Consider the following 14,133-nt stretch of genomic DNA (forward strand, 5'->3'; position numbering starts at 1 on the left):
GTGCTTCACTCACTTTTGGCCTACACCAAGTATCCGGCAATGGTTGCGCTTCATCCAACTTGCACTTCTGCTAAGTATTCATCAATGGTTGCACTTTATTCATTCCGCTACGAACTTAGCTCATTTGGATGCAAACATCCAAATATCATGCCAACTGAGTCTTGACTTGCTTAATTCAACTTCATGCTTCATATGCATCACTTGCATTCCTTTTGCCTGAGTAATTGATACAAATGGCGCGTTTGTCCCCGCCATTGTTGCATATGCATAGTCCAAGCCTTGGCCAAAGCTTAGGACCATGCCAAAGTCATCCCATGACTTGCAATTCATTATTTATTCCTTCCTTGAGCTTGGCCAACTCTGAATAAGGATATGCAACACTATCTCATAGTTGTTCCATATGCTAAGTAGCCTTTCTTGTCTCATCCATGTTGGCGCTACATCGTCGGCATGTGCAGCTCCATCTGTCAGGCTACATTCTCAGTAATGCGCAACTGTTGCGCTTAACTGTTGGGCCATGTCATACTAAGCCAGCTTGCTATTAATTTCAATTTGTCAGTAACTCAACTTGATGTTAGCAATGCTTTTCTACATGATGACCTAACATAGGATGTTTACCTGATCCAACCTCCTGGTTTTGTTGATCCAGACCATCCTAATTATGTGCGTAAACTTCATAAAGCTCTATATGGCCTCAAACAAGCTCTTAGAGCCTAGTATGAGAAATTACCCAATGTGTTGCTCTCTTTTGGCTTTACTACTTCTACTGCAGATTCTTCACTCTTTATTCAGAAGTATAATTCCAGACTTACTTTAGTTTTGATATATGTGGATGACATACTCATTACTGGCAGTTCTCGAGAGTATTGCTTTGAACTTATTACTCATCTTCAACAACATTTTCTTATCAAAGGAGGTCATCTTCATTATTTTTTAGGCTTGGAGATTAAGATAAATGATAATTGTTTGTTTATGCCACAAACTAAGTATGCTTTGGATCTGTTGGATAAATTTAATATGGGTGGAGCTAAACCATGTACTTATCTAGTTCCTGCTCATGGAAAGCTTGTAGCTTCTTCTAGTTCTTTACTTCCATATCCCACTCCTTACAGATCTTTAGTTAGTGCACTGCAATATTTAACATGGACTAGACCTGAGATTAGTTATGATGTCAATCAGGGATGTCAACATATGCAACAACCTACCTCTGATCATTTCATTGCATCCAAAAGGATACTTAGTATATTAAAGGAACATTGGATTATGGTATTCTGTTTAGCAAGGGACTTTCTGTAGTTCATGGTTTCAGTGATGCAGATTGGGCTGGAGATCCTGACATAATAAGGATTAATGGTGGTTATTGTATATTCTTTGGTTCTAATCCCATTTCCTGGTCAAGTAAAAAACAAGCATCAGTTGATAGATCATCCACTGAGGCTGAATTCAGAAGTCTGGCAAACTCTGCTGCTGAGGTGTTGTGGCTTTGCAAACTACTTCAAGAGTTACATATTCTTCTACCTACTTCACCAACTTTGATGTGTGATAATCAAAGTATTATATCTTACTCCTACAATCCGGTTTTCCACTCAAGAATGAAGCAGTTGGCTATTGGTTACAACTTTGTGCGCGAGCTAGTTCAATCCAAGGCTTTACAAGTCTCTTACATTTCTACAGTTGCTCAAGTTGCACATATATTTACCAAAGGTTTGGATGGTCCTAGGTTTGCACTGTTACGCAACAAGCTGAAGATGCTTCCTCTATCGGCACATATCATCTTGAGGGGGGATAATAACACCTAATTCAGTTTAGGGATAATAACACCTAATTTAGTTTACACTCAACTTACATCAGTCCATACTGGATACAACCTTTCCTCTACCAACACTTGTCTCTCACTCATTGGCTCTCTTCTTTTGTTCTCATTGGTCATTCTCTCGGCCTGTAATAAAACAATCATCTCTTTCTTGTAACTAATCAAGAACATCTTTAGTTATTGTATGTGTGTTAGTTTCTCTGCAACTGTTATATAATTTTCTTCATCAATGAATTACAGATTATTCAGTTCTACTAATGTATATACCTAAAGGCAAAATGTTGTTTCTTCAGGCTTTGCTTAGTGTTTGCTGTTTGGTACGATAACATTAGTCATAACTCAATTTTAAGATTTCTACTGACGAAATTGTTAAAATTGTTGGAAGGAATGAAAGCATGGCAAATACAACACCAATATATTACTAACGATATGACACGATAATCAGCTCAAGCGCACATAAAATACCAAGCATATAAACATGAAATTTTCTATCTTTCCAATTTATTACAGAAAATGCAAAGCGATCGACATGTACATACGTACATTCAACAATAGTTTTCTAGCTATGTTTCTGCAGAAGTTGACCAAACTGTGTCAAGAAATATGATAAAATCTGACAGTGATTTATAGTACCATATTTGCAATCCAATGAAGAGCTCCATTAACAAACACTAGGTTGTTTTCCATTTAGACGACCGGACCATGTGGAAAGGTTTTTTTTTTTTTTTTGATCCTTTTCCATGAAGTAGATCATAATGTATAGATCTCAGCTCCAAAACAGGTTTCGCCATCGACAAAGTCCGTAAATTCAACCAACTTGTAATTAACGGTCAGCTTCCGCATCATAACCAAACTCAATATTAACCTACATGGATGCTTAAAAATCCTCTTGGGTGGGTGGGTGGGGGGAATTTTCTTATATTCTTCGGTTGCAGGATTCCAAATAAAAAGTAATTCTTTTTTTAACTAAATTCTCCGCATAACCAAAATTAATTGTATGCTAAAACTAATTTTGGTTATGCGAAAAATTTAGTTTGGTAATGCTAAAGAATAATTACTTTTTTGAGCTATTTCGATCCAGCAACTAAAGATTATAAGAAAATTTCCTCAAGTGGATGGCGACGACAACCAAAACGAAAATAACATTAATGACATAGCGTCATACTCGTAGGTTTCTTGTCTTTTCTGACAATCATAAAAGATAATCTCCATATTGTTTTTCGGTATGCTTTGCTTAAGATGCATTCTTCACGACTCAATGAGAGACTTTACTAGTATTCTCTTCAAGATATCCATGAGTATTAAAGAGAGAAACTTTACTAGTAAGAGAGGCAAAAAAAAACAAACTTAAATCTTAATAAGAGAGGCTTTACTAGTAACCTCTTCAAGATATCCATGATTATTACCTTAGTTGGAATCGAGCTCGTGAATTTTCACCGCACGGATATATAAACATATATCCAGCAGTGATCACCGTCTCCATAAAGTTACATGCCCATATTAAAACTAAATAAACCGCAGAATGAAAACTTATTTGGCTGCATAAACACAATCAGTCGAGTAATTTCTATTGAAAGAAGAAAAAACTATCGTCATGTTACTAGTTAAAAAAAAAAAATATTGTCGGTTAAAAGAAAAGATAAATGCGTCTGCCAGTAATTTCTATTGAAAGAAGAAAAAGCTATCGTCATGTTACTAGTTCAAAAAAAAAATATTGTCGGTTAAAAAAAAAGATAAATGCGTCTGCCAGAGTCGAACCCGGGTCTATTGCTTGGAAGGCAATTATCCTAACCGTTGGACTACAAACGCGGTTATTGACCTGAATCAGCAATTAATATATCTAGCCATTTTTAAACATCTATATTAATATTAAAAAAGGAAATTCTTATTCTTAAATCGAACGGACAGAATTGATGAAAGTGGTTCATATTTATTTCCATTAAAATCAAAACAAACAAAAATAACAACCAGATTTTTGAAGAACAAAAACCCTAAATAAAAACACTTTCTCTTCTTCTTCTATCCCCAAATTTTCAAAATCCCAGGTAATAATGAAGCGGTCAAAACAATCTGATCCAACTCCTGATACTAACGACAATGTTGTAAGTCTTTCCTCCTTAAACCCTAGTTTCAATTTCCTCTCTTTCCCTCTTTGAGCTTCAAAATCAGGGCTTTTTTTTTAGCTCAAAATAGTTTTGAATTCATGTTTTGAAAGTGAAATACTAATAATTAGGTTAATGGGTTTGTGAAAGATTTGATTTTTATTTGAATTTTACAGTTAAAGAATGCTTTTTTAGTATTTCTATGTGAGGGGAAGAGGAGATAGATTGTTGAGCTGTTTTTTTGATTGTTTTGATAGTAATAGACTTGTAAAACTTCAATTTGTTCGCAGTTCAAGGCTAAAAGAATAATAGCAGGATCCCCTTTTGATTCAAACAGGAAGGAACAACCATCATGGGAAACAAAATTAGATGTAAAGAGAGCTGAAGAATCTCAGCTGCAAGTCAGAGCTTTAAACAAGCAATTTGCCAGGTTTTGTAATTTGTCCCCATCCTCGTGATTGTGTTTTTTCAGTGTCAACCGATATCATAGTAATGTGTGTTTATTGTGCATGAGCAGTTGGGTTCAGTTGCAATTACAACATCATCCGGATGAGCTTTGGCAAGATGGTGTCCAAGACTATCTTACTCATGCGACGGGCATTATGGTACAATCTCAACCATTCCTCGTGGCTTTTTAACAGTTACCGTTAGGAAGTTCACTTGTTCGAATTTACCGAAATCTGATAATTTGCAAAAGTATCGATGGTTCTTTTGAAGCTTGAAAGTTATTGCAGCTAATTCGTTAGCTTGGTATACTTGTTGACTTGTTGTAGCTACTAACTTCGTAGCTACTAGCTTTATTGCATATGTCTACTTTGAAGAGTTATGGTGATATAATTTATGCATCCATCAGTGGATATTGGTTATTTTACATTAGATGCATAACTCATTAGCGTACTAGGGAGACTACATTTGACTATTACACCGAACTAGGTGATACCTTGAAAACTAACTACTACCATTGTTTTGGGTCATGTATTTGCTCAGATTGCAAAACAGTGACAATATTATGCAATGTTAGGGTAAGTTAGAATGACGCTAAGGATGTGCGTGTAGATGAAACTATAACAGGTTCTGCTCTTGACAAGTTTTCAAATATCTGATTAAAGCTGTGTTGCAACGATACGGATACGGTATCGGATACAAGATACCAATACGCTACTATGATACACCAACTTGAAAAACTAAAATACGTCGATACGGCTTTCTCAATATTGATCAGTAGTTTAATATAAATATATTATATATAAGATAGAAACTTAACAAAATACATACATGTGTTTGCATGATTAAAGTATACTAATATCAATAAAGTGATTGGCCCAATATATTAACTTTGCTTACCCTGAATAGATTTCAAATAAATGCAACAACAAAAAATAATTATGAGTTGCACAAAACTGATGAGTTTTTTGTCAAGTCTCTTTATACTGATTTTGGCTCTTTACTTAGTTACATGAGCTGTGCTTATTTCCATATTATGCTGACTTTTTCTTCCGTCTTGTTTATCTCTATTACTTCTTTATAGGAGAAATACAGTGACATTGTTGCTTGGATAAAAGCAAATGCAGCAAAAGGAGAAAATGTAACTAGCGCTGTGTCACATGGCACAGAGAATAAATCGATACCTGAAGTGAAAAGTCCTGAATTAAAGTTCCCTTCTAATAATAATAGTGTGTTTGGAACTAGTAGTGCATTCGGGAATAGTAGTGCATTTGGCAATAATAGTGTGTTCGGCAACAACAATGTTTTTGGCAGTGATAGAAAGTTGGTGCCTGAAGCAAAGAAAAATGAAGTAAAGTTCCAGTCTAATAATAATAGTGGGTTTGGTCCAGCGGGTTCAACCTTTGGCACTGACAATAAATTGGCTCCTGAAACAAAGAATAATGAAGTGAAGTTCCAGAGTGGGTTTGGTGTGGCGGGGTCAACCTTTGGCACTGATAATAAATTAGTGCCTGAAGCAAAGAATAATGAAGTGAAGTTCCAGACTGATAAGAATAGCGTGTTTGGTCTAGCAGGATCAAACTTTGGCAGTGATAAAAAATCGGTGCCTGAAGCAAAGTTCCAGCCAAATAACAACAGTGTGTTTGGTCTATCGGGGTCAGCCTTAGGCAGTGATAAAAAATTGGTTCCTGAAGCAAAGAATCATGAAGCGAAGTTCCTGCCTAATAGCAACAGTGTGTTTGGTCTAACGGGGTCAGCCTTTGGGACTGATAAGAAGTTGGTGCCTGAAGCAAAGAATACTGAAGTGAAATTCCAGTCTAATAACAATAGTGTGTTTGGTCTATCGGGGTCAAGCTTTTCGCAAGGGACTGAAAAAAAATTGGTGCCGGAAGGAAAAGATAATGAAGTCAAGTTTCAACTAAATAACACTAGTGTTTTTGGTCAAGGGGGTTCAAATGCAAGCTATGCAAGTCCTTGGGGTTCCAGCCAGATGTCAAACAACTCGTCACCTGTCGTGTTTGGTAAGTGTTTATTATGTCTCACTTGAAAACAAACATGTTAGTTAGCTTGACTCTAGTATGTATGATTAGTGAACATTAGATATTGAAATGGGTAAATAAAGTGTAGAGAAATAAACACTGGGATGAAAGTAAACGAATTCCAGTGTGGGTGATAAACAAGAATATATGTTGCTTTGATTTTGTGATGAAACATCAACCTAAGTATGCCTCTTTTACGAGTACCTAAAGGTGTATTTTTATTGCTCTTTCAGGGGGGAGTCAAACTCCGCTTTCTGTAAATCGTCAAGCTTCAGATGATGCAGATGCTGGTGAGACTTCTATCTCTATTATGAAACTGTGGTTCTTTATTGCTTAGAATGTTATCATTTAATTTGCTTTTTGGTGGAAACTCTAAACTAGCCACCTTTTGGTGCTTTGATACAAAGTGCACCTTAGTTCATTTTAAACCGAAAGTGCATATTTCATCATGTTGTACACATAACAGCATTAGGACAAATAAAGTATTAAGTACTTATACCCCGGTGAATTTTGGGGATTGTATTCTCTCTGGTATCTGTGCCAGGTTATTAAAAATTACCTCACATACCATGCTAAATATTAATGACCCGTGTTCTAAACACCTTTCCAGGAAATGGAATATGTAGCAGGTGTAGCGACTTCTTGGTTATTTGCTTTAGAATTACAGTGTTATACTAAATGAATGCTGGAAACATGAAACAGTTAATCAGACCTTCACATTTATAATCTGTATGAAGTTGTTTGTCTTAGACCAGTCAAACTAAAAGTTACTAGCATGAATTGTTGTTGACATTAGTTATTTGTCTTAGTATTATACGTAATCACTGATGATCTGTTTTTTTGAGCTCTTCATATTTCTGGACAATCTGTGTGCTTGGCTTGGAAGTCGAATTTAGTCCCATTTAACAGTGTTTCTTTTTTGGTAACCAGAGGTTTTTTGATGAATACCTCGGGTAATTACCACCATGATCTTTTTATGCTTCTAATGTTTGCATTCCTTGGCAAAAGTTTGGGTGTACACATTTGAGAGGCCTACTGGGAAGATGCATCCTTAGCTAAATACAACTAGCAAGAACTGGTTTTATAAACACAGCAATATGCTATCTTTTTCTCGAGATGTATAAATGTTGGTTCTAGAATGTGAGTTTGTTTGCTAGGTACACACCGAGTTTCATTTACGTGTCTTTGATAATCTGCATCTGAATCTTTTTTGTAATGATCAGAAGATGAAGTGGAGCAACCTAGCAGCCCGTCAGTTAAGAAGACTGAAGAAAAGGGTATCAAAATAGTATATGAACTCAAATGCAAGCTGTATGTAAAGGTCTGTTTCCTTGAAACTTAGTACTTAAGTTGTTTGCAGCATTGATTTTTTTATTAATATTGACTCATGTGGTTTTACAATAGCTTTTTGATCTTGGTTTTCCTTTGGTGTTGGCTAAAAATACAATTTACTTAGCTGCAAATACCCTAAACATTTAAGAAGATAGACCTTGAGCATTGTCCACTGAGTTTAATTTTTTGCTACTGTTGTTAATTATTGTTGCTTAAATCAAGCTTTATCTTTACTTATTTGTACAGTCAACCGATCCTGCTGATAAAGGATCTTGGAAAGACAAAGGTGTGGGTCAGCTTTCCATCAGATGCAAAGAAGGTGTTAGTAAAGCTACTAAAGAGTCAAAGCCAACAATCATTGTTCGGAATGATGTACGTCTTTGTTTTTGTCATTTTCAATATTCACGGATGATTTTGCTTTGACTGGAATAAGAAAATTCTACTGTATATCATATGCGTAGATGATATTAGCTTAGCGCTGGAGTAGGAAAATCTTAATCACTATTAAACTCCTTGTTTAATGCTGGCAACTTCATTTCCCCCCCTGGTCTTTGAGCAGAACTGGTATTTCTCATTGTCTATGTGGGTGCAGGTGGGGAAGGTATTGCTCAATGCTTTGTTATATCCAGGGATCAAAACAAATAAGCAAAAAACTGCCATTGTTGCGATATTCCATACTTCGGTAATACTTCTTGAAGCTTGTATTTAATGACTGCATTTTGTTAGAGTAATGCTGGTATTTCAAATTGTTGTAAAGCTAGAAAGTTACGGTGCTGGTTTTAGTTGATAATTGCATAATATTCAATCTGTCTCCCATATGCATGTAGAGTTTCCGTAGTAGTAGCCTCTTTCTGACTTCATAATAACTCTGAGGGATTTCTTTGGATCCAACAGGTTGAAACAGATGGGAACAGCAAAGTTTTAGCTCAGACCTATTTATTAAGGACGAAATCAGAGGCCGACAGAGACAAACTAGCATCAATGATACAAGAATATGCTCCAGCAGCCTAAGGTTGTCATTAAAGGCCGTCATTAAAGTGTGTTCTATTATGTACACTTGAGCTAGAAATAATGCGATGTTGTAAAATGGGTATCTGAACAGATTTTATGTTCTATTTGGTTTCGTCATTTTTGTTTATTTATTCAGTTTGGAATATCTGAAATTATTCTGTAAACTATTTTCTTTTTTCATTTAATGGAATTTCTCGTTTTTTTTTTCTTTTTTTTTTTTTTTTTTTTTTTTTTGAAAAAGAGGATAAACCTAAGTACATTGATATAAAGTTTCCATGAATTCCATCACTGAAATTAAGGATCATCATTACATATTCATTATGTTCCTGAATGTTTAAATAAGTTAAAAGAGCCCCTAGGCTATGATCTACCCAATTATGTTTGATTGCATATTTATTACAAAAAACCAGATAGTTTTGCTACCCAAATAACATCTACTCTCGTAACTAAACTGAATATCAAATTTTTTGGGGTTTTGTCTGCGCGCTTTTGCATACATTCCTACCAGCAACATCAGAGTTGGTTCTGAATCAATCCTGAAAGAAACTCTATAACCACTCCAACATGTTGTCCATTGGAAAGCTGCCAGCTCCAGCCTCTCTAGCTCTTCTTTGGTTGTACAGTCGGCAAAGAGACCTCTAGCTTCTCTAACTGTACATGTATGATCAGTCACTTTTTTCCATTTTATTTCTACTGTTTGGGTTTGTGACCAATTCCAGCTTTAGCTGTAGAATCCATCATAGTCAGAACAATGTTAATATATAGCACCGTATGTCTTTTACCTCCCTCATCAGGGTATCTAATGATCTGGAGAACAACATCATTTCGAGAATTGTAATATAGGTCTTCCATTATATTATGACCTGAAGTGTTTACGGTGTTATAGCTATTCATGAATTGTATTATATTATTTGCAGTCATACCATTGTTTTTTCCTTTCCTTTTTAAAAACAACATCACACCTTGCTTTCCATATGAACCAAATTATAATGCTATATAAAACATGCCAATCTATATCATAATCTCCCCTTTCTGGGTTTACAAAACAATTAGTTAACCAATCATGGAAGTTAGCTGTTCCATTTCTAAGGAAATTCATGTCAAAGTTAAAATGCATCCATACCTGGGAGGTGTAGTTGCAATGCATGAACAAATGAGTCAACTTTTCTGGACTATCATTACAAAGTTTACATGTTGTATGAATGTCAGGGATAACGGCTGCCACTCTCATACTATTGGGAAGTATAGAGTGAACTGCCGTCCAAATGAAATTCTTAACAGCTGGAGTAGTTTCCATCCTCCATATTTGATTCCATTTAGTATCAACATTTCCATTATAGTTTAAATGATTGTAAAGAGATGTTACAGAAAACATACCTTTGTTGTTTAAGGTCCATCTTGGTGTGTCTGTCTTATCTTCTATTGGTATTCTAATTTTCTTTATTTTTTCTATTGTTTGATTATCAAAAAAAGTGACCAGTTTATAAAGATCCCAGGATTTATGATCAGTTATCAGATCACTGACTTTTTGAAGTTTCCCTGAGCTTGTGTTAGGTTTCATAAGAGTTATTTCAGTGTCCGGGATCCAAAAATCATCCCATATGTGAATGTTTCTGCCATTTCCTAATTCCCAGTAACAACATTTCTTAATTTGATCAATACCCATTAACATCTCTTTCCATATCCCAGTATCATTCCTATTTGGTTTGCTATAAATATGAAGTATGTCACACATATGATAGTATTTGGCTTTCATAGTGGCAAAAAGGGATTTAGGATTCCTACTTAGGTTCCATCCCATTCTGGCTATCATTGCTAGATTATTATTTTTTTACATTTTTTATCCCTAAACCTCCTTCTTCAAGACTTTTACATATAGAAGTCCAATTTTTTTAGACACACTCCTTTTTTTCCCATTCAACCATTTTTATTTTTTTCCCACCAATAGTCCCTTTGAAGTCTTGTTATCTTGTCACAAATTTTGACTGAAATTTTAAAACAATTCATTTGGTAAACATAAACATAAGAAGTTACATTTTCTACCATAACAGTTTTTCCATCATTATTTAAATGAATGTCGTTCCCGACTATCATCCTACTTTTTCAACTAGAGGTTCAAAACATTCTACCTTAGATCGATTCGTGAAGAGGAGAGCACCTAAGTATTTATCAGTTAATGGAATATTTGTGACACCTAGAATCTTTTTAACTCGTCTTCAAATAATAGTTTCTGTTTATGAACTAAAGAAAACTCCTGATTGAGTTAAGTTAATTAATTTCCCCGAAGCAGTACCAAAATCTGTAAACAGTTTGACTAGATTGTGACAAGTTTTTTCGTTGATTTTACAGAAAACTAAACAATCGTCAGCAAAAAAGTAAATGACTTAAAAAAGGATCCTGATGAACTAGTTTGATACCTTTGATCATACCCGAGTTTTCAACATATAAGATGGTTCGAGAAAGTGCTTCCATACAAAACTAAAAGAGATTGGGGGAGATTGGATCTCCCTGTCTCAATCCCCTTGTAGTTTTAAAGAACTTTGTGGGAATTCCATTAAGCAACACAGATTAAGTTGTTTTTGAAATACATTGGTATACTAAATTACACCATTTGTTATTGAATCCCATTTTAGTCATAAATTGAATTAGAACTCCAATGCGACTCTGTCGAATGATTTAGACATGTCGATTTTCAGGCCCATAATACCCTTTTTAGATTTTGAATTTTTCATCTTATGAATATTCGTATGAACTAAAGTGATATTCTCAGAAATATGCCTTCCAGGAATGAAGGAAGATTGATAGGGTGAAATTATTTCTCCAAGAAGAACTTTTGTTCTTCCTGCCATAAGTTTAGAGATAACTTTGTAACAAGTGTTGGTCAGAGCAATTGGTATGAACTCCACAGGGTTAACATGATTTAGAGTCTTTGGAATTAAATAGATGAAAGAGATATTCATCTCTTTAGATAAATGACCGGTGTCAAAGAAAGTTTGGACCATGTTTATTAAGTCAGTTCCGATGGTTTCCCAATTCTATTGAAAGAAGTTTGGAGGAAAACCATCTGTTCCTAGACTTTTATTAGGTTCCATAGAGAACAAAATCTTCTTAATTTCACATTCTAAAGGTAAGGCACATAGCATTTCATTGTCATCAACACTAGTATGAATAAGATTTATCAAGTTCGGGTCAATATCAGGCTTAACAGTAGTAGCAATTTTATGGAAATGATTAGTTATACAATATGCAATTTCCTCTTTGGTATTTAGCTAGTCATTGTTGTCATTTTTTATTGTCTCTATTCTATTTCTTCTAAACCTCTGTTTATCTTTACTACGGAAAAATCTTGTGTCCCTGTCTCCTAAGGCAATGTTCTGGTCCCCTACTTTTTTCTTTCCGAAAATTTTCTTTGATAGCGTACCACTTTAGCAAGTTCATTTCTTAGGTTAGCTAATTCAGTTATCTTGTCAGGGTAATTGGCCAAAGAGTTGGTCTTTTCTATTTTTGTGTTTATATTTTCTATGTTGCTATTTATATTGCCAAAGCTAGTTCTATTCCATAATTTTAGAATGTTCAAGTTTCTTGTTTACTTTATAGGCTAGAGACCCTTTGACGTTTGTATTCCAACTGTCCTGAATTAAGGATCTACAGTCCTCATGCTTCATCCACGCACTAAAGAATTTAAAAGGAGTATGCCCATCATTCCAATGGTAGTTTTATAGGCACATGATCATAAGCAAGGGGCCCTGGATGTTTAATACTAGAGTTAGGATATTTCCGATTCCATTTATCATTCACCAAAGCCTAGTCTAACCTTTGTTCAATATTCTGGTCATTTTGCCTATGATTATTCAAGGTGCAAGTATATCCACTAAATCCTAGGTCCACTAGATTGCACTTGTTTATTAACTTATTAAAGGTGTTAGCCTCATTTTTCTTAAAAGGATAACGACTTTTCTTTTCTTCCTCATAAAGAACAACATTCAAATCCCCTATGATTATCCAAAGTGTATTTATCTTATCAGCCATTTGTTTTATAATTTCCAAGATTTCAGTTTCATATTTCTATATGGACTCCCATGAAAACTAGTTAGAATCCAACTACCGTCATTTATAGGATTCGTAATAGTATCATTTATATGGTTAAAATCATGGTCTTCTATGTTTTTGTTAACATTATAGTTAAAATCATGGAATTTTTCATTGAATCTGAACATGTTAACCACAAACTGTCGGAATTGAGTACAAAATTACAATTTTATGCCGAATTAGCTTTTCGGTGTGCAAGTTCCTGGATGGTATTAGTATATTAATTTTTAAGTCTCCTTTATTACGAGACCTACTGCTGAAGCACAAAACATCATGTTGCATCAGTACATTTTGGAACCGTATAGTACAATTCATAAATCTGTCGTAACCCAGTGATAAATGTTGTGTATTTTAATAATCCGTTGGATCTTCAGAACTCGTACGTCACATATAATACCAATGAAATATCAGTGTTGATTTATGTTCTAACCTAACAAGTATCATAAAAAAGAAGTTGTGGCTCTAATTTATCTCTCCCGCTTGCGTGCCCGATTTTAAGTTTTCTAATGTATTCCCTATTCCCAACCTTATTATTCCTGAGAAGAATTAAGTTAGCTTGCGTGCCTGATTTAGGTTTTCTAATGTATTTTATGTTTTAGAAGATGAAACTATGTTCACGGGATCTAGCATAACATAAAAAACACATCAAACACATCTAAGTATCTATTGATTTAGAGTTAAGGGGAGAAGAAGAGTTGTTGATATATTTAGGCAGAGAAGAAAAGTCTCTGTACCAAGAGACAGATGGGTGAGCAAAGAATAAGCATATTGGTGGAAGGGACATGGCTAGTCGTGGCCGGGCCAAATTATAATCTCTGTCATCCATAATTCCAACCAATCTCGGTTGCTCTTTGACCCGCATAATATATACCACCTTTCCTTGATTATTATACTCCCTTTGTCTTTTTTATCAGTCCTATATTTTATTTTGGTTTGTCTTTTTTTATCTGTCCGATGTTTATAAACATATTTTTCCCATAAACTATCAAATAGGGAGTTCTTCTATATACCCCAAGAAATACTATCGATACCCCTTTATCTACATACCCCCAACATTTATCTACCTAGCCCATCAGGTCCATAAAAATTTTATACCCCCGAACAACAAATCAGAGTAGAAACACAAACCCATTTTATCTCTTCACTGTTTGATTAAAATATATAATTCTTGTTCTTCCTCTCTCCATCTGTAAAAACCTCAAACCTTAATCTTTATTTTGGGATTCGTTCACTTCCTTTACACAAAGTAGTGGAATGCCTAAAGCTAATGTTAGCTCATAAAATACAACTAATTTCGGTTATT

The 14,133-nt window shown here is 34.8% G+C and overlaps 1 protein-coding gene across 2 annotated transcripts; it reads left to right on the forward strand.

Moving 5' to 3' along the window:
- Nucleotides 1-3,755: 3,755 nt before the first annotated feature.
- LOC113276239 lies at nucleotides 3,756-8,949 on the forward strand. Of its 2 annotated transcripts, none has more exons than XM_026525815.1 (9): nucleotides 3,756-3,915; nucleotides 4,206-4,345; nucleotides 4,433-4,520; nucleotides 5,444-6,380; nucleotides 6,632-6,688; nucleotides 7,622-7,719; nucleotides 7,977-8,102; nucleotides 8,323-8,412; nucleotides 8,625-8,949. In XM_026525815.1, the coding sequence occupies exons 1-9, from the start codon at nucleotides 3,865-3,867 to the stop codon at nucleotides 8,739-8,741; spliced, it is 1,704 nt and encodes a 567-aa protein (XP_026381600.1). In that variant the 5' UTR covers nucleotides 3,756-3,864; the 3' UTR covers nucleotides 8,742-8,949. The 2 variants fall into 2 exon arrangements, with proteins under 2 accessions (XP_026381600.1, XP_026381601.1); XM_026525816.1 differs by having other exon boundaries at nucleotides 7,625-7,719.
- Nucleotides 8,950-14,133: the final 5,184 nt, after the last annotated feature.

This window comes from Papaver somniferum, chromosome 4, assembly GCF_003573695.1.
Source record: "Papaver somniferum cultivar HN1 chromosome 4, ASM357369v1, whole genome shotgun sequence".
Classification (NCBI taxonomy): domain Eukaryota; kingdom Viridiplantae; phylum Streptophyta; class Magnoliopsida; order Ranunculales; family Papaveraceae; genus Papaver; species Papaver somniferum.